The sequence below is a fragment of the Lepisma saccharinum genome, chromosome 8 (genome assembly GCF_977018435.1).
Source record: "Lepisma saccharinum chromosome 8, izLepSacc3.1, whole genome shotgun sequence".
NCBI classification, from domain to species: Eukaryota; Metazoa; Arthropoda; class Insecta; order Zygentoma; family Lepismatidae; genus Lepisma; species Lepisma saccharinum.
In genome coordinates, this window is record NC_139236.1 from 26,008,500 (window position 1) to 26,029,769 (window position 21,270).

The following is a 21,270-nucleotide window of genomic DNA, read 5'->3' on the forward strand; positions in this document are numbered from 1 at the left end:
GTAATATATGACATAATCCTGTTTCGGCTCTAGAGTCATCATCAATTTCTTCTGTTTAGAGCCAGGTGAACACTCAACCTCAGGAATTGGGGGCAGATCAGAAAATGTGTTGTGTAAATCATCAGGAATTGTCAGATCAACCTCTAAGAACAGGCCATAGTTACTGTCATCAAAATCATGAAGATCTTCAATATTGAAATCTTCGACCCACTCAAGCCCTGCATATGGCAGTTTTTTCATCATAGCATAACCATAGAGGCTGTTGGCCTCTACATACAGTATATAATTTGATGGCAGTGCTGGATCATAATCAGGAATATATTTGTTATTTGCTCTGGCATATCTCTGAGAACATTGCACCATGCCTCCTCTTATACATTGTTCCATAAACAGATACATATCTTGATCTTGGATCAGATCCAATTGCATTTTAGTGTTTAAAAACATTGCAGACCATGCTAGGCCCGGAGCACTGTAAAACTACATTGGATCCAGCTTATAATTTTGCATGGAAGATTTTCTGAATGCCTGCAGTATATCAGCTAAGTGGGTCACATCAAGTTTTAAATAAGCCTTGTGATAATCACCAAATGTCTAGCATTTTAAATTGTTCCACATCAACTGGTCATGGTGATAACCTTCATCAGTGATTCCAGATCCTCTGATTTTGCTGTAAAACTCTTGTTGTGGTTGCAGAGAACACTCATCAAATTTAGAAAAATCTGTAACATAATCATATGGATATACACCCTTCCGCCTAATTAATTTCAGGTCCTGATTTGGAAACAAAGCACATGTGATTTTGAATTGATCATCAGATAATTGAGTGGCCAGTGTAGCCAGGCTAGCCGATAAAATTCTGTATGAATCAAGAAATCTTAAGTGAATAGGAACACCATTAACTTTAATTATTTTGCTAATAGCAATATATTTTTCATTATTTTCAGCTAAAATATTTAAATTCTGCTTGTCAAACCCCTCGTACCTGATCAAATGATGAAAATCATAATTGGATGCACCATGGCAAAATATGGGAACAAATTTTGGTCTCTGGATCTTAATATTACAGCCATTACACAGGGCCATTAAGAATTTACCATCTGTATGAGAATGGTGATGAACCTTGATATTTGTATCTGAAAATTCAGAATCACATACCGGGCATTTTTCTGCATTCTTGAAATCTTCAATTTGTTTCTCTGTTAAAGGCAACATGGGTTTTGATTTTAATAAAACATTAGATGCTATGTTATGGCACTCATTTTCTATTCTTTGTGCAAATTCTTTGATGGAATCTGCTCCCATGTATAAATTTTCTTTACTAACAACACCATCCTGTACAATCACATAACAAAAACTAGAAGGTTCATGTAACTGGTATGATGTAATTGAAGGTTCATCAGGATCTGGGCTACAGAATGCAAGGGGTTTGAGGTTTGATTCAAAATCACACACTATATATGCTGGGTGTTCCAACAAGGCTTCAAATTTTTTGAATTTGGCATTTTCATTTGGGTTAGGCATAAGCATATGAACAGGTTTATGGTTGCCACAGTATTTCAGATGCTCAATTAACTTGTTTTTAGCAATTTCTGCATTCTTTTCCCGAACCCCATTCACCATTTTTTGACCATCAAATACAGTTAAACATCTTCTACACAATTTAAATATTCTATTAAATTTGTCTAGTTATTTTCTTACTAAAGCTTCAAGACTGTGTATCAGAGTGTAATGGTGTGTATCATCCCCTTCAATTAAGAGCAGATCAATCGGAACAGCAGAATCATCATCAAGTGTACTGATTCTGAGAGGTGCTATCAAGCAATTGCCACGGCCAGTAGAACAAATAAAAACATTAATAGATAATTGTTTACCATTGATATCCCTGGCCTTTTTTTTTCAAATTTATCAATATTCTGAACTGACATTGGATATTCTAAGCCCTCCATTGCTTCATCAAAATTGTGTTCATATTGTTTATAATAAATTATTCTCTCAGGATGATCTACAACTGGAAACAAAGCAGCTAAAATACACCACAGAAAGCATTTCTCATCATTATTTTTTATGTTAACCACGGCTCTTTTGTTTTTAATATTGGCAGGTAATGGCAGATATGTAGATCCTTGTAATGGGCTGAATTCAGAAATATTAACATAGAGCTTGTGTGGAGATCAGCATAGGCTCCATCCTGATTCTTTTGCTGCAAATTCAGAGTGTTTAATATTCAATTGATCCATCAAACTGCTTATTATTTTGTCTAAATTTGCATTTGAATATACGGCTACAGTTTCTGTTATGTGGGGCTGTGTAAATTTTGTGCCATTTGGCTTCTTATATTGTGTAAACAATTTGAGGGACAGCTTATAAGAGCCATTTTGTGCAATTAAAATTTGCTGCAAATCAGGATTTATACTGTTCAAAAAATTCTTAATGTCACATCTTGGCTCTGATACAAACCGGTAATCCCTTAATTGGCTATTAAAACTGCTATGGATAGGTGCATAGCGTGGCTGCTTTGCTGGTCCAGCATTAACAGGTGTTTCATGCTTCCTTTTCAGACCAGATGTAGATGGTTGTGGGGGCAATGTTGATGACTGTGCAGAACAAGTACCTTTATGTTTATATGTGAAATATTCCAGATTATAATTTCTATGGCATTTAGGGCATATTTTTGTGGGAGTTCTGCATTTGTCTGGATTACAATTCCTTTGATGCCTGGCCCAATTGGGGCTGGTTATATTCTTATTGCATTGATTACAATATTTTTGATTTGGCATTTTTGTTGTTGTTTATTATATAAAATTTCCTGGGGTCCAAATCAAAATTCTATGCTTAATAAAAAATATCAGTTGGGTTCAGCAGTGTGATTTGTGTGTGTGTGTGTGTGTGTGTGTGTGTGTGGGTGTGTGTGTGTGTGTGTATGTGTGTATGTGTGTTAATATTTTTGGCTTTGCTATTTATATAAAATTTCTTGGGGTCCAAATCAAAACTTTATACTTAATAAACCTATGACAGGTTTTCAAAAATTCTGTATATTAAATCAAATAGATTTGTAATTCAATTTATACAAATCTGCAATATTTTTGTGTTTAAAAATATGAGCAGCACTGCAACAACACACCCTTACTCTTCAACAACTCTCACAATACTGGCTGATATACAATGCAAAATCTCTTTATATAGCCTAAGCACAGACCGCATTGAAAACATCTGAAACAATAAGCCAATCAGAATATAACACATCATCACATTATGTCATAACCATCCAATCAGAAAACAACACATGTCTAATAATTTTTTGCACAACATGATGCAATATAAATAAACCAGAAATAGGCCGCAAGTGGACCGGAAGTAGGCAAACCGGAAGTGGACCGGAAGTGGACCGGAAGTAGACCGGAAGTAAATGTGTGTGTGTGTGTGTGTGTGTGTGTGTGTGTGTGTGTGTGTGTGTGTGTGTGTGTGTGTGTGTGAGGGGGGCTTAGTTTTAAGTGTAGGCAAAAAAATATCAAGAGGGGCATATTTTTAACAAGCTTATGGACAACAATCTGACAGAAGTGCCTTTTGTAAGTGTGGACAAATCAATCTGAGGGGGCTCATCATTTCACAGGAACTTCCCGAGGGCATTTTTACAAAAATCTTGGATTAGACGGGGTTCCACACTTGAGCAAAAAGCTCATATGGGCATGTTGAGCTTGTTTTAAGTGTAGGCAAATCTGCCTGAGAGGGGCTCATCATTTCTCGCGCCAGTAGTAGTATCAATTACACTACTCTTCATATTGTGCATGAATTACAGCACTCGTCTGTGTACCCTTAATATCAATGGGATCTTGACTCCAGTGAAATGCAAATTGCTTGCGGACTTTGTCCGAATCCACTCGATTGACATTTTATACTTGCAGGAAGTTTGTATTGTAGATTTTAACTTCTTGTATGGGTACGAGGCTATTGTAAACTTTGGGACACGCGGGAGAGGGACGGCAATTTTAATAAAAAGTGGTATAGAAATACAAAATGTAAAGAAATTAGTCGATGGAAGGGGAATTAGTTTTCAAAGTCAACACTATACTTTTGTTAATATCTACGCCCCCTCCGGACAGCAAAACAGACGGAAAAGGGAACAATTTTACCAGACTGAGATAGTATACTTACTTCCAAATAATGATTCGTGTATAATCCTAGGTGGTGATTTTAATCAAGTGCTGCGATCATGTGATTGTGTAGTCAAGTTTCAAAATAGTTTAGCATTAACGACCTTAATCAGCGATTTACAGCTGAAGGATATCTGGACTGAAAAACGAAAGGACATAGTGTTTACCTATTTCAATAACAAAGCAGGTTCTAGATTGGACAGATTCTATACACTTGGTCATACTATAAAATATGTGACGACAATAGATGCTTTGCCGGTACCTTTTTCAGATCATATAGCAATCAGAATGAGTATTAATCTACAAGAATCTAAATTAGTTTGGGGTCCGTCCTATTGGAAAATGAACTCTGCCCTACTTCAACAGCCTAATGTTAATGATATGTTTAAAGAAAAATGGAAGTATTGGTACCGGCAACAAAAACACTATACTGATTACAATACGTGGTGGGTAAAACACGTAAAACCTCGAATAAAATCCTATTTTCAATGGCTAGGGAAAGAGAGTGCACGTGACCGAAACTTAATGTTGAACTTCTATTACAAATGTTTACATGAGTTATGTATGCGATCTGACGTCACCGAACATTATCCACAGATACAAAAATACAAAGCACAAATCCTTACGTTGCAACGGCATCATTTGGAGGGTATAAAGATAAGAGCTACTCATGCGTCATCTTTGCAAGATGAACGAACCTCTTTATTTCACTATGTACAAACACAAAAACAAAAGAGAGCTCTTTTGATAAACAATATTGTCGATTCTGGCGGAGATACACATAGAACTCAACAAGGTATATCACAGGCGTTTTACACGTATTATAATAATTTGTATACTGGTAAAGAAGTAGATCAATTGGCTGTACAACAATTGCTCACCTCGGTAAATAATTTTTTGACGGACGAAGACAGAACTTTGTTAGATAGTGACGTCACCGTCGATGAGGTGTATGAAGCACTGCGTACTTGTAACGTTAAGCGCACTCCTGGCAACGATGGCATAGGCTACCAATTTTATATACGGTTTTTTGATATTATGAAACATGAATTGGTGAAGATAATACAAGATGCTTTTCGAAACAAATGCGTGCTTCAAAATGAAGGTATAATTGTACTGATTGCCAAAAAAACGCGTCCGAGTGCAGTGACTGACTTTAGGCCCATTACTTTACTAAACTGTGACTATAAGATTATGGCCAAAGTCTTGGCTAATAGACTGAAACCTATATTATCTTCCTTACTCAGTTCACAGCAAACATGTGTCAGTAAAACTCAAAATATATTTTCAACGGTGGCGGGTATACGTGATGTCATATCTTATTATGAAATGCAACAAACATCAGCTTGTGTACTATCCTTTGATTTTACAAAAGCTTTTGACCTTGTAATTCACCAATATTTGTTTGAAGTACTTCGAGCCTATCGCTTCAGTGAAGCTTTTATATCTGTTTTGCAAAGTTTCTATAGAAAGGCAACCTCCCGTCTTCTTATCAATGGATTCGTGACTCCTGCAATACACGTGACGAGATCCATTCGCCAGGGGTGCCTCTTGAGTATGCTTCTCTTCGCTTTGACCTTGGACCCACTACTCCGATATATCCAGTGCCGAGCCCCACCCGCAGCGAGTGCTTTCCTTGAAACGCAAGTGTTTACATTCGCAGACGATTTATCAGCTTGTGTAACAACAACGAACCAGCTTCAAAATATACTAAATGCAATGTGTTTGTATTGTTCTGCCAGCGGAGCGGAAGTAAACATGACAAAATCAAAAGCTTTACCTGTTGGCAACTGGAAGCAAGACAATCCGGACATAGGGATACAATATGTAAACGAACTCAAAATACTGGGAATTACTTTTCATACTACCGAATCCAGAGTGCTGGATCTAAACTGGACGAAAATTGTAAGCGAAATCAGGTTACAGTGCTATCAAATGAGAGGAAGACAACTCAATTTAATTCAGCGTGTTTGGTTCCTACACACTTTTATTTTTAGTAAATTAAATTATGTCGCTCAAGTGTTGCCAATCACACAGCAATATCTCCGACAAATAAAGTCTGATGTGGGATGGTTCATGTGGTACGGACATATTTTTCGGGTACCTTTCCCGATCATGTGCCAAACACAAATGACAGGTGGTCTAGAACTATGGAATATTGAAAATAAATGTAAGTCCCTATTTTTAGCTAGAAATTATAAATTGTACTTAATTGAACGGTCGATTACATCAATGTGGTTGCGTATATTTACCGATACGTTTCCACCGCAAAATCCACCCAACTTGTCTCGACTAACAAAGAACCCTATGTATGTACGAATTTTTGTACAAGAATGGAGTTATGTGGAGTTTCCCATGGATTTGAAGGAGAATACTTTGTCCAAATATTTGTATGAACATTTTCAACGACAACTTATCTTGCAGCAGAGTCGAATAGAGAAAAAATTTCCTAATGTTATTTGGTCAAATGTATGGCAAAATCTCCACAAGCCTTTCCTTGACACGGACATACGAAGTTTGTGGTATACCCTGGTGCATGATCTCGTTCCAACAAATGTTCGACTAAATGAAATAAAAAGATTACCAACAAATGAGTGTAGACAATGTGGAGAGGTGGATACAAATGAACATCGCCTCACTACATGTAAAGGAATTCCAGAAATTTGGGCCTTTCTCATTATGTGCCTTGCCAAAATATGTCGTATATCGGCAAAATGCTTTCAAGCAAAGATATGTATATTACCAGACTTCAAACATTTCCCTGTGAAGAAACAAAATGCTATTGTGTGGCTAATAGCACATACAATATACTATATATATAGCAAAAAGTTTGAACCAAATATCACCCTATATACAATGTATCTTAAAAGATCTAGATGGAAACAATCAAAAAAACAAAATGTCAGATTGTCACAATATTTTGGTAAATATCTGGATGTAATGTAATTGTATGTATACATGTAGGAAAAAAATCCATTGATGTAAAAAGAATAGTGAAATAAAACTTTTTTTTAAAAAAAAGGACTGTCAATCTGATGGTCGTAGGTTCAAACCCTTCCGGTGGCAGAAAATTTTCGTAAGTTTTAGACCTATCTCATTGTGTTCATTGTCCACGCCGTGTGAAACGAAAAGATTCAGTTTGGAATTAACGATGGGGGAGGGGAAATATTAAATTACAAAATCTCCATTTCAACAAACCGAGAAGTGGACAGAAATTGGATAATTCTTCTAAATATTAAAATTACTCATGGTTTTAGTGGTATAATCGCAGGTAAAATGAAAGATCTTACATGGAAGATTTTACCTTGCTCTGAACTAAGCCAAAAGGCATTTCGCATCGATCTAATACATTCTCCAATACATTTAAAAATCTTATTGAATGTTTCATGTCGATAATTTGACCAATGCATCAATTCTTGACGATATTTTCTGAAACTACCTCTTCTCTTAAGTTGCTTCTGTTCTTCTCTTCTCCTTCTCCTTCTGCTCTGCTTTTATCTCATATCGCCTTCCCTACTTTTCTCGCATCTTATCTCCATCCCACGCATCTCCACTCCTCGTATCTCCTTTCCTGTCTTAGATTTCCGACTCCACGCACTTTTCTCCTCTTCTTTTCGTTCTTCTATTTTTCTCTCCTTTACTCTACTCTCCACTCTTCTCTCATCTCGTTTTCCTTCTCTTTTCTCTTCTTTGCTCCATTTTCCTCATCTCTCCTAGAATCTTTTCCATTCTCCTCACTACATCTCCTCTCCTCGTCTATCCTCTCTTTCTTCTCTCCTTTACTTTTCCTCTTCTCCTTTCGCTTTCTCTTTTTCCTGTCCTTTGTCACCTCTCGTTTTCCCTCACCTCTTTTCCTTTCTGTATACTCATCAGCGATGAAATACTAGAAAACCTATTATTTATCTTTCAGAAAGAATTTTGTCACTTGAGATAAAATAGTGATATTTTTAATACTTTTATACACTAATACTTGTTTTTATTTCTTTCGCGTATTTTATAAATATTTATTGTGCGTGTGGCAACCCTGAAATTGAGCCTAACTCTACACGCAACACACCAACGCCTTGTGTAAATTGGGTTGCCTAGTTTAAAATGTCGTTGTCCTAAAACTTTTGAGAGACACTGTACCAGCTACTATAAATTATCATTACCAGAAAGTGGATAAAAATAATGCATATGTTTGTTTGAACAGTAACATTAACAATGAATTTTGATAATTGGTGGCAATAATGAAAACAGAAACGCCTGATCTTCTACTCCACAATATAATGAGAGGAAAGAATGGCGTCTGCCGAAAACATGAAACTAATAAATATAATAACTTAAAAATTAATAACCTAGGCTTCACTAAACTGATTGAAATTAAACAAACTTACGCCAATCTTTAGAACGTTTAAAAGCGAATCAAACTATTGGTGTTATGCATATAAAAATTACTTAAACTTGCAGCTATTTATACTGCTAGATATATCGGTGTATAAAGTTAACAATTGTAAAGGTGGCATATTGGGAAATTTGGTTGAAGACATTAATATAATAAACATGAGATAATATACTAGCCATTATAAAGCTAATATTCGTTAAATAATAATATAACACAACGAGGTAATGGCCATCCCTGGGTCATTACAAACATTATTACTAGCATAAATGCTAGCTTATAGCATTTCTACAGCAGACAATACTTTACACGAAAGTATTTCACTTAACATTCCGGTTAGCTGCAAAGAACGTTACATGATATACAATACGAAAGGCATACGAGTTACGTGGTTTCATTTAATAAATAATAAATCTAAATAGGAAGAGATGAAATTTGAAAGAACAAATGGTTATTTAATTGACGAGATATCGTGTAAACAAACTGAAACTTTACACCTATATATTGAGATATTTCTGATATCCATGAGCCAGTTTCTGCTGTTTACAATTGAAACAACTAATTTATTCATCCATACGTGTGCTGTATGCACAATAGAGAATGTATTTAAATTGTACCATTGATTTGTACATCATTCCGTTTTATAGGAAACGTTATTCCTCTCGGTTAAATAGTTATGAGCTTTCAAAAATTTGAAGTGATACATTGTTTACATCTCACTCGGCTGCCATTACATGTGAACTCGTGACCTATAGAGCTCGCTTCTGATTGGTTCAACGAAGAATGCTAAGGAAATTGGATCGATTCTATTTGTGTATATGCCATGGAATATGTTATTGCATCAAAATGTTATAAGGAAGAGAATTCGATCTTAGCAAAAATGTTAAGAAAAATCTCAAGGAAAATGCTTTCGTCTAAAGTGAGCCGAACACTTTTTGTCTGCCAGAGAAGGAAGGGAGGAGAAGAAAAGTAAGAAAGAACCTTATCTTTCTTAGATATTGCCCGGGCTTTCGCATTAAGATTCTATGGGCCATATTAGTCACCAGCAGACAACTGAACAAGATTGAGTCCAAACAAACCCGTCATGTGGTTTTTTCCTTATCCGATAGCTTTGGAATTGCTGCTACAACCATTTTCCGTCTCCTTCTTCTAAGAGAACCAAACCCAATAAGCCTAACCTAACCGCCACAGATTGTTACTACCCCCCGAAAGGTACCAGTCAATGACAATGCTTGAAACAGTTATAGCAGCAATCACTACCATTTGGAAAATCTATCGCAAGGGGCACTTTAAAATTGTGGGAGCAGTAATGAAACAAAATTAAGAAGTTAATCGTACATCAATGCAAATATGAGATTTCGTAGAATACGCCCATATATTAGAAGAATTCCAGCTTCCGTAGCACAAAGGTTCCCTGTTCCCTTCCCCCTTTATTTTCCTTCTCTGTGGTTCAGACTAATTTACATATAAACATGATTTCGCACAGCAGATTCAAAACAACTACACATAATTTATTCACTTCCAGTGTGAACCAATTTATTCTGCAATCACATAGGTGTAAGACAACCAGGCTAACGAATAAATGCACGAGTCTTAGTAACAAGTAATTTGATGAAGAACGAAGTGAGATAGTTCAATTACATAGGAAATAAACCCGCCTTAGTTGCTTGGAACTTTCGTCGCCTTGAAAATATTTTATTCTTAAAGAGAATAATATTGTTTAATAACGGAAATAAGATTTCTCTACACTAAATTTCTAAATGAGAGTATTTGGAGTGGCAACTGCACCCCTTGCACCCCCATGCGCACGACTATGCAATGAACGTCTGTGAAAGTCTTTGATCCTTTGTAATGACGTGCGCTAACAAACTGATGATTTAAGAATTTGAAGTTGAATTTAAATTTTGGGTGCGCCAACACTTAAAGGCTAATTTGCACCCGTCACTTTATACGGGGTTCAGCCCCTTACCATAACTAAAATAACTGTAATGTCGTTAACTAAAATATTAAAACATTCTGACTTCGGTTAAAAGCTGAGGCTGTAGAACACACACAAGGACAAAACACAGGACAACACAAACAATCCTACGAAGATTATACTGGCTGTATGTCCAGACGCCAGAGCCTCGTTAGTCTGAAAATACAGTCCAGGGTGTACTACGTGGAAGTGAGGTTGACAATTGAGTGTACTACTACGTGGAAGGGCCACCCCTTACACCCTCGATGATTTTAGACATTGTAAAGCTTTGTATAACCGTGTTGCGTTTGTAACCCAGCAAGTCTCGAGAAACAAAACTGAGTCTCGCTCCCAACATAGCGAGTGGTGGGCTTACATTGTGACAAGCAACCGAGGGACGTTACAGAGAATTGCACAAAACTTTGTTAAGTTCATTTAATTTCCCTACGTGCTGGCACGGTCTCTATATATCTTGACAAGAGACCAGAAGACAAGGAAATTTCATTCTCTCTCTTACCTCTTTGAAGTTTTAGCGAAACCTTAGGACGGACGAGATTTTATATTTTTAAACAAACCACTTCTCCGCGCTTTTGGGTGTTGTGAAATTGCTTTTCAATTGACTGTGCCTTGCTTCAGCAAAATGTTAATGCATTGTGTTGTGATTTTGCCTTTGTTGATAAGGTTTCCCTCTGTTGACAAGTCTCGCAAACAATATGAACAGGAACAAACGGTGGAAGAAACTCGCTCCATGTTTCCTCCTCCGTTCTTTGCATCTGTTTAAACACAACGCACGATTACGTTGTTGAACAAAGTTTTAGTTTCTTTTATTTTCTCCATTTACGTATACCCTATAGAAATGTTTCTCTTTCGAAACCAACTTCGTTGGTGTTTTGTTGATGAAACTTGTGTAGGCCGGCCGAACCCTAAATTTATGTTCAGACATTGTTTCAGCAACTAAAAGAATATATTGATCGAACCCGGGACCTCTTGATTACAAAGCCACGATGTCAAATTGAAGAAGAGAGCTTGGGAGCTTTACTCCATTCTTATATTTCTTTTCCCCATGTTTTCATACTACAGTAAAACCTCGTTAATCCGGACTAATGGGGAAGGGATAATGAACAGTAGAAAGTGCATTAAAACTCCGTTTATAACAACAAAACACGTTTAACATGGTGTATTTAAAGGGCATAGGCCTAAATACACTATACAGTACAATACAAAGTCTGCGGGAAACAGAATTTCATCAGTTGTTGACTGCCTTTTCTTTGGGAAGTTCTCTTGTTGACTTCTAGCCATAATCATAATTATTTGTATGTACATGTAGCGCCTTACGTAAATATTTTTTTAGTGATGTGTATTTATTGTAATGGGTTTTGCATGTAGTGACGTAAGTTTATCTTTTGTATCACAGTGCCGAGAAAAATATAAGTAGCTTCAGTAGAACTGCGACTGTTGTGTATGCAAGATGGAGTCCATTGCACTGCCTTCAGATACGGGTGTACAATCTACAGGTAGTTCCAGCGTTTTCTCTATCTATTTCAGCTCTAGAGTTTTGAACTCAGACGTCCCATAGTAGTTATCATAGTAGCACATAGCGTCAGGTTTCATAGAATATAAGCTTCTCTTCCATGTTTATGTTTTCCTGTCTGCAGTAGAAAAACTGGCAGGTTCCCATAGCTTTTCTTTCAATAGTCTTCCAATGGTTGCATATCATATCACTCAAATTTGATTCATTCGTTTCGAACACAATCCCCGATGGGATCGTGGGCGCCTTGTAATTAAGGGATCCCGGGTTCGATACTCGGTGGAGGAACATAGTGGTTCGGATCCCCCTTTAAACTGTAGGTCCATTCACGATTAGCCTAACAGGACATAAAGTGGACTTAAGACACCAAATCAAGCAACCAACACAATCCCGTTATTGTCCAGATTATCGAATCCAGAACCTTCGTCGCGAATAACATAAGCAGGAAGACAACGTGAAATAACCGAACAGAAACAGAACCTAAAACCTACATCGGATAGATTGGATTAAGTCGACGATACAGCACGGGTTCTGAAATAAAAAAGAATACGAAAGTTGAATGACCTCTATACGCACCCACTTTTCCTCCACTCAATGGGGAAGATATCCTTCTAGCTGAGAAGCCTTTACGTAGGAGTGCCCTGAGGGAACTTCAAGGCCACGATGATAAAGTGTTCTACGTGCAATGACGGGACCAAAACATACGTCAGATAGCTGTGTTCCTCCTTATTTCGTACGCCATTGATAACTGGAACACGTGACCTCGTCTTTGGTAAAGCAGAAGCCTGCTTGCTTGCCACCACCCTTTAGTTCAGTGACCTTCGCCCGTAGTCAGAAAGAGTGAATGACTCACCATATACTTGTTGTCTGTGAGGCTACACAAGAATAGATATTTCGTCAGTGGCTGTAAGTATTGTTTCATCTGCAGTTATATCAGTTAACATTTCAATAGTTTCCTTCCTAATGGTTACGTTAGTGATAAACATGTAAATTAGTTCTCGAGAGTGAACGTTTTATCTATTTGAACGGGGGATTTTTATACAGCCTGCATGTATTATTTTTTCCTGAAACAAGAAGAAATTCGAAGACGCAAAAAGAGTTGTATAACAGTAGTTAACAAAAGGAAAAAAGAAGAAGAAAACGAAAATGTAAATGCTGAAATAAATTATGGTAGAGATCGAGTGAATAACATTTTGTCATGGGGCCTCCTCGATGGTGTAGTGATAACGTCGTCGCCTTGTAATCAGTGGATCCCGGGTTTGATACACGGTGGATGCACATAGTGGTTAGTATCCCACTTTAAACTGAAGGTCGAGTCCAGATTAGCATATCTGTGCACCAAACCAAAACTAAGAAAGAAATTGTCACAGTGTAAGAAAATTTCATGTTCAACCAGATACGAAACAAAAGGGAATAATATATTGCAGGTTGGAGTTCACATCTGTAGCATCTAACCAGCACAATTATGAATCGCAACATATCGTATCAGATCCATTTTTATTATACATGTATGATAATATAAGAGAAGTAGAGGAAAGAGAAAACCAAGCGAAACACGGACGCCTTCTCCAGAATTTCAAATCTCGTTACATAAGGTTCTGGGTTGGAGTCCCGAACAGGCATGACTTTCTTGTTCTTGCCCTTTTATCTGCTTCATTTCATCATAATTCATCGTTATGGTTTACCTGCAGGGGAAGAATAATGACAATAATTGCCAATACAAAGCCAATGACAAACAGAACAACTCGATTACGGAGGTGCCAAGGAGAAACGAGACTTGACAGTGTCTCCGTCTCTCGGTTTGTCGAATTGAAAATTGCTCTCCCGTTCTCGGTCTCGATTAGTTAAATATAGAAATCGAAAATGTATGTGAATGAATATACATGTATTTTATATATTCCGGTTTTGTAGGAGATTTCGTGAGAGATGAAATGAGTACTCTTCCATCGTATTTATTTTTATAATTTTTATTCCCTGTTCGATGATCGCGACGATAAGGACAAGTGACCATTACATGAAATTGATGACGAAATAGTCAAACACCCCCGACAAGGACGGTACTCAAACCCGGGAACTTTGGCGACGATATCGAATGTCAATCACTTAATGAGCTTGACCACCGAGCCTGCTTAATGTTGTTTCTGTCAGGTAATTCGTAATAATATCCCACATTCACTATCATTTGCTTCATAATTTATCTTATTGTTGTGATTAACCTGAATTCAAAGAATTAGTTGAAAGGCAAAAATGCAAGATTGAATGTCTCTGATGTTACTTCGTGCCGAATAATATGACGTGGTATTATGATATGAATTTATTAATCATATAATATTCATATTCATTCCATTGATCGATCCCAATTGAGCACACAAAATATGGTATAATGTCCACTCCATGGAGGAGTGGTTAGCACAGCGCGCTACGATGCCATGGGTCCCTGGTTAGAATCTCGACTTGGGCGTGGGTGTCCTTGGTGAGTGTCCCTTCATCAATTTCATCATAGCATAACTCATCTTCATCGTCGCTATTTGCCAAAAGTGAAAGAATAGCAAATCTAAATAACAAACATCCAATCAAATCGAACATCTCTACCGATTTAATTCTATACGGTACCGAATTCCCACTTTATTACTGCATCTTAAGTCATTTTACAGCATCTCAATTGTTTTCCGATTCGAAAACATTTGGAATGTTGTTTTGTGCAGTTGATTGTGCATTGTTTCGTTGTTTGGATTGTTTAAATAACGTCGCATTAATTAGTTTTAGACCAATCGTGACGGGGGAAGCAAGAGCACAAAGAAAGCGAAAAAGACAAGGAAGAGACCACGGCTTTCTTTAAAGATAGCATCCCATGAATACAACTCAAGTGACTGCAGAATATTATGAATAAAATTTATTTCGCTTTTTCCTTTTATTTCTGTTTCAGTTATTTTACTTCGCTTTTCTTCTACCACTCGCGTTACTCGTGTCGGTGAGGAAGAATTATAAACTCGTGAAATGGACGATGGTACAAAAAAATATATGCCTCTCCCACGGTTCGAAACTGTCAGTACAAAATATTGTCTTATTTTTAAAATTTACGGGCAAATATGGTTTGTCACGTAGCAATTTTTGCTTATCTCTTTCTCAAGGGGTTCCATTGCCTCTCTGATGTCGTAGTGGTAACGTCTTCGCCATGTAATGAAAGGCTTCCGAATACAATACCAAATAGAGACGCATTTGGTTCGGATCCCACTTTAATCTGTAGGTCCAGTGCATGAACTGGACTTAAACAATTAACGTGTGGCATGTGGTCTGTGATGAGATCATGAGAACCATCATTTAAGCGAACCTTCTTGACAATGACTCTAATATCACTTGAAAGAATAGTATTTCCTTACGAGTAGCTCTTGTCAAGAAACCAGTTCCTGAAATTTTCTTCTGGCGGCATCGTAGCACCCAGCTGTTTGTTGTGGCTGGGGCACGAGTCATGTGACTCATGCTATCAAAGCTCAAGCCTTCCCGAGAACTCGGAATCACCAGGCAAACTTAAGCGAATATTTTGTTATTTGGGTTGCATAAACAACAGGCTTTAAGACGTTACGAAATTCTACGTCCCGTGGCCCAGGTATTTTTTTCTAAGACTGTACCTCTTAATTAAGTTGTGGTCGAGGGGAGTTCTTGAGGTCTCTGGTCAGTGACTGAAGAGAGAAAGCAGCGTTCAACACGTTAATTGAATATCGCTGAGGTCTTGTGGCGGCAGCTGTCTGACCATTCCCTATTGATTCTTGGTCATAAACTGTAGAAGGATCGAGAGCACAAGACACCGAATCACGGCGAAAAGTTAATGTAAATCAGAAAATACAGGATAACCAAATCCCTCTGAGGTGGAATCTCAGGTCCCGGAAAGATATTTGAGGAAATGGTAGAGGTTTACTTGTGGACGTTACAACAATTTTTCTAAGTTACAAAAGGTATATATATATATATCTTACATGGTAAAGAGATACGAAAGTAGCAAGGAAAATAAATTATCGTTATCATTCACATGGTAATTTCAGAGGAAAATCAAATAAAGGAAGAGAAAGGACTTCACACGTGATTTTCCTCTTGTGGAAAGCTGCAGCGTTTTCACACATCAGCATCCTAGTGAGGTCTATGCAATAGATGACGCAGTCGAGGTTTACAGGCTTGCTTGGTTTATCCTCGTCAACTCCCTTCTCTGTGTTCTTGTAGTCATGTTTTCTATTATGTTTCCGATACCTGTCAAAAAACTGCAGCGTGGACTAAACTCGTGCTGGTAGATGCTCGCAAACGTCAATGGTTCACCAAGCGAATTTTCGGATTGTGGAAGCTCTGGGACTTCAGGTATTGCAGGTGAACTTAATATTAACATTCCAGCATGGGATTACAGGGTACCTACTGTAAGAGGATAAGGACTGATATAATAATTCCCGCACAGCCAATTTACCATTGAAATCGATTCTTTATGAAAACGCAGCCCTTCCGAATGCTTAGATGTGATACTTTACGAGGGAATCAGTCTGGCCCAATCGCCCTACATGGTGAATGACCTGTGGGCGATCGGGCTATTCTAAAGACCACAAATAAAACCTTGTACAAACGGCCGCTTCGTGACCCCCACCGCTGAAATAGAAAGAACTGCTATCAAATCAGCGATGCAGAGCAACGCTACATGTCATTAGCCTCCAGATGACTTGATGGAACTTTCGTCCCCTGTCATCAAGTTCTTTGTTCGCATTAAACGCCAAGAACACAGACAATGGCAGCGTTGGGTAACAACGTATTTGTTTTCATATGAGCGCTAAAATTCTTTTCAGATTTGTACTGTACTGTATAGTGTATTTAGACCTATTTCCTTTAAATACACCATAATAAACGTATTTTGTTGCTATAAACTGAGTTTTAATGCACTTAGTGTTCTTTTATGTTATTTCACTTAATCCGGACTTTCGTTAAACTCCCACATTAGTTCGGATTAACGAGGTTTTACTGCAATTTTTCTTTTTCCAGGGATACAGTTTTTGTACCGAAAATCTCCGACCCCCCCTCCCCCCAGTTAATTCGCACACTGCTTATTAATAATCTTGGTAGTAAATACTGTCACTTTCAAAATAGTTGGGGGATAGATAACCCATCCCTATCAGGGATAAAGATTTACTTTTTTGCCAAGGATACTTCAGTCTAGTAAGGAAAGTGCAGCACTGCATAAACTCCACGTTCAATTTCAGCGTCGGAACAATATGATACACGGTGTTATATTGTTCTTTACCCAAAGAAAGTAAGCAATTTTAACAAGTATGAAATTCAATCAAATTAAACAGTACTTACTCTCCCCCTGTAGTCGTCTTCCGCCGTCCCTCTCCCTGCCGAAAATTCTTGGTACTGTGATATAACGCACAGGATACAATAAATCTGGAAAAGAAAAAAAGACATTTATTACAAATCAAATGGCTAAGGAGATGAAAGGTACTCTTATACCCGTTTACTCTTACAATCTGAAGAATGCAAAGTTGTGGAGGGCCGAAACGTTCAGTAGTATGTACTAGCATGAAAAGTAGCTCTCTTTTTCCAATTCTGATTATTTGCCATTTTATAAATAGCAAAGTTGTCCATGTCTTACAACAAGATGGAGTAGAAGTATTACAGAAATGGCTGACTACACCATGCTGCAATGTATAAATACATTAAATCTTGCTGAAATCATAATATCAGAGCAGAGGTGAAGAATTCCATAAGCTCTCATCCAAAGTAATTGAAAAACTATTTTGAATTTGCCCCGAAATCTACAGAGAGAATTTCATACATTTCAGATATTTTGCAAACCAGTACATGGACCACAAAAGTGGACAATTATCAATCCATTTTAACATGTTACTTAAGCATCACATATTGTAGAGAAATTTGATGAGAAATAGCACAGAACAGGCACTAAAAAGTGCTATAGATTTTTTTTTCATCTCACGTGCTGCACACCAAAACTGCATGGTATGTTTTGAGGTACACAAGCAAATTATCTCAGCAACTATTTGATAAAATTCACATATACATACATACATACATACATTCTTACACACACACACATGTGGGTGTGTGTGTGTGTGTGTGTGTGTGTGTGTGTGTGTGTGTGTGTGTGTGTATATATATTTGTGTGTGTGTGTGTGTGTACTATATATACATATATATATTACGTGATGCTGATGAAGCAGATTAATTTACGTCACTCTTAAGTCTCCTGTTGGCTAATCGCGACGAAGGGGATAAATAGTGATAAGATGAAATGGATGAAGGGATTATCACAAACGCATATCCATGAGATAAGACAAACAGCTACAGAGGATTAAAATGGCTGTGAATCGAGGCGCAATAGCCATCGTTAGCCTGCAGAAATCGAGCCTGGAGCGTACCACGTGGAAGGGAGGTTGTGATTTGAATGCCTTCAGAAAAGGCAATCCCTTACACTTCAAAATCGCTGCTGAAATTTTTCCCTGGTGAGGCCCCTGATTGAGCATTGTGTGGAAACATTTTAACGTGCCAAGACATCCCAAGCTGAAAAGACCATTGTTTTGATCACCCCGACGAAAAGAAGGAAGCGAAACGCATGATCAAATACACGATTCCCAAGAGGGCTACCTTCAAGGCCTTTCATTATCTTCCCGCCACGCTTCCGTCTCTAATTGGTACTGATGGGTTGTTGTTCGGAGTGTAGCGTTTATATTGATATTTTCTTCTTTTTTGGCAGACGATGAAGCGACTAATTGCTCCTTAGCTTACTTTGCGCCTTTTAATTATGCCTCGCTTTCCTTTGTTCCCTATAAAGAGAAAGGAGAAGAATGGGGAACGGAGTCTTTCAACTTCACCATGTAATCTCAAGATATGAACGCACATAAAAGCCGAGCTTCATTTTAGAATGGAAGTATGAAAAGAAAATAACGTTTAACTTCCTGCAAAAACATCTAGCGGTGGTTTCCTTACCACCAGTCTTCACTCCGAACAAGGCACTTATTTCACCAAGAAATTGCTTCGATGGATTGAACCTTAATTTAGAATCGTTACATTGTTCTTAGAGCCGTGGTGGTATAGTCGTAGGGTGTCTGACTGTCACGCGGGATCCCAAGGTTCGATCAACACTGTAAGTGATCTAAAGTCGTAATAAACAACTCTGTGGTTCACTCAGTGACCATCAACCAGTAACTTTTGGCAGGAAGGTAAAGGTAGCTGGACCATGGTCCAATAAATGGCCGAGATCGAGGCGAGAATGAAACCATATCCAAGCATTGACGAGAATTGTGTGTATTGTGGTTCACAAGACAACGCTACTTAAAAGAGGGAAAAATGGATCCTCGGAGCACGCTTATGGACAGCAAGTTCTGGTTCCGGCCTTGAACACGCATGAGGTAAGTTTCAATTTCTTTCCCTTCTGTCTACGTTTCCACCACTTCCTCTTGAATATGTTATTTGTTTTTCCATCGTCTTTTGTATTGTTGGTGTTCTTCCCGTTGGGCTACTGGATGCGTTCCTCGCTACGCTTTTCAACACATGATGTGCTTGGTAGTTTGTCATTTTTCGCAGAGTATGTGACCCTCGCAACTCTGGCACAACAGGAAGATACGTCACTGAAGCGAACATATGTTAGTTTTCAAGTATACAGGCAGCAAAACGAATTTTTTCTGAATGATCGTAGCACCAAAACTACATATCAACAACATAAATGGTATTGAGACAAGTTGTTTGTTTATTTCGTCTTCTTTTAAATGGCGAAGTTAAGAGTGTTGAGACTTTTCTTCCACTTGACCATGTTTACACAATTTATGAATATGTAAGTTAGTAGTCTACATTGAAATATTTTAAAAAAATAATATAAAAATTAGAAAGGAATAAAAAGACAGAATTACATATAAGAATAGAAATCTAACCTATACACGGCACACACACACATTCTCGTCCTTACACATACACACATGCACACACACGCACGTACATGTAAATAACATTACGCTTAAACATAATCCAAAACGGTATACATTAATGATAAATCATCTTAAATATTACATATAATCATTTCTTTGGTGTCTTACTTTCTTCTATCATTCTGCATTCTCTGTTTTGATGTCCTGTGGACGTTTCTGTCGTCCGCAGGCTCCAATTTAATGACACCTTGTACAACAAACTCCTACGATATGTACAGACACAGACAATAAAAATTGGACACCAAGATCCTCAAATACTAACTTTTCTGGAAGGCGTTATGTGTGTTGCCTAACTCTGCGGCGATAAGTGCAATTTAATAGCAAATTGTCAATTGCAACTTATACCATCTGTAACGATTTGAAAATTTTGTAAAATTTGATATTTGTTTGAATAATTTTCAATCAACCCTCCTATATGTAATTATAAATGTTTTTCTTTTGTGGGTGTATATTTTTTCTTGGTTCCAAAGCAAAGCAGTTTTAGCCGGGTGAAAAAGAACACAGAGCAAGTTGAATCTCACATTTTCTTTTATCTTCACAATGCGTAAGTTCCACTGTGTTTTCTTTTTGTGTGTCTTTTGGAAAGGTTAATTGTTGTAGCTAAAAAATAACTCCCAGTTAGGCGTAATCTTTTGTTCGGGGGAGAAAATGACACAATCCTGTAAGTATAAATACGGAGATTCGACAGCAAAATTCATTCTGTTCTTGGAATTTAAAGTAATCACTTCGCACGTCGGGCTCCAGGCTTTGAGAATACGGGCATTGTGTGGGAAGTGGCTGGTCAGCCCTGTCCTTCCTCAATGTCCGGCATTTTCAGGAAGCCACCCTTAGGACTAGTGCTGGTCAGTACAGTCCTTAAGGGGAAAAACGCGTGTCTGTAAATATTGAACTCATATATATAACTCATTTAATTCATTAATTATATATATATATATATATATATATATATATATATATAAAACCTTTATATCTAAAATCATTAACCCTTTATAAATTCAGTCAGTGTGACTCCATTTAAATTCATGAAAATTAAACTGGAGTTTTCAAAGTTTTACAATCCGCTTATCTTGTTGAAAATCATATTGCGAATTTTAATATTTCAACTTAAATCTTTTGGAGTTTTCCTGGTCAGGAGTTTCTGTAAATAAATTTGAAATGTTGTTGCTTTTAACTTAGACCACACTTCTGGTCAGAAGGAGCACGTTGAGAACTTTCCGTAACAAGTTCGTTAGAATGTGCATACTTGCGTCATTAGATAAAAGCGAATGGTTTCATTTATT

The 21,270-nt window shown here is 37.5% G+C and overlaps 1 protein-coding gene across 1 annotated transcript in view; it reads right to left on the reverse strand.

Annotated features, from left to right (window-relative positions):
* The window catches only part of LOC145991713 (uncharacterized), a 659,814-nt gene that overhangs the window by 87,575 nt on the left and 550,969 nt on the right, over positions 1-21,270 (reverse strand). The window contains exon 6 of the mRNA XM_083127771.1: positions 17,352-17,435. Coding sequence (XP_082983897.1) covers positions 17,352-17,435 — 84 coding nt within the window. The remainder of the gene's footprint in view (positions 1-17,351; positions 17,436-21,270) is intronic.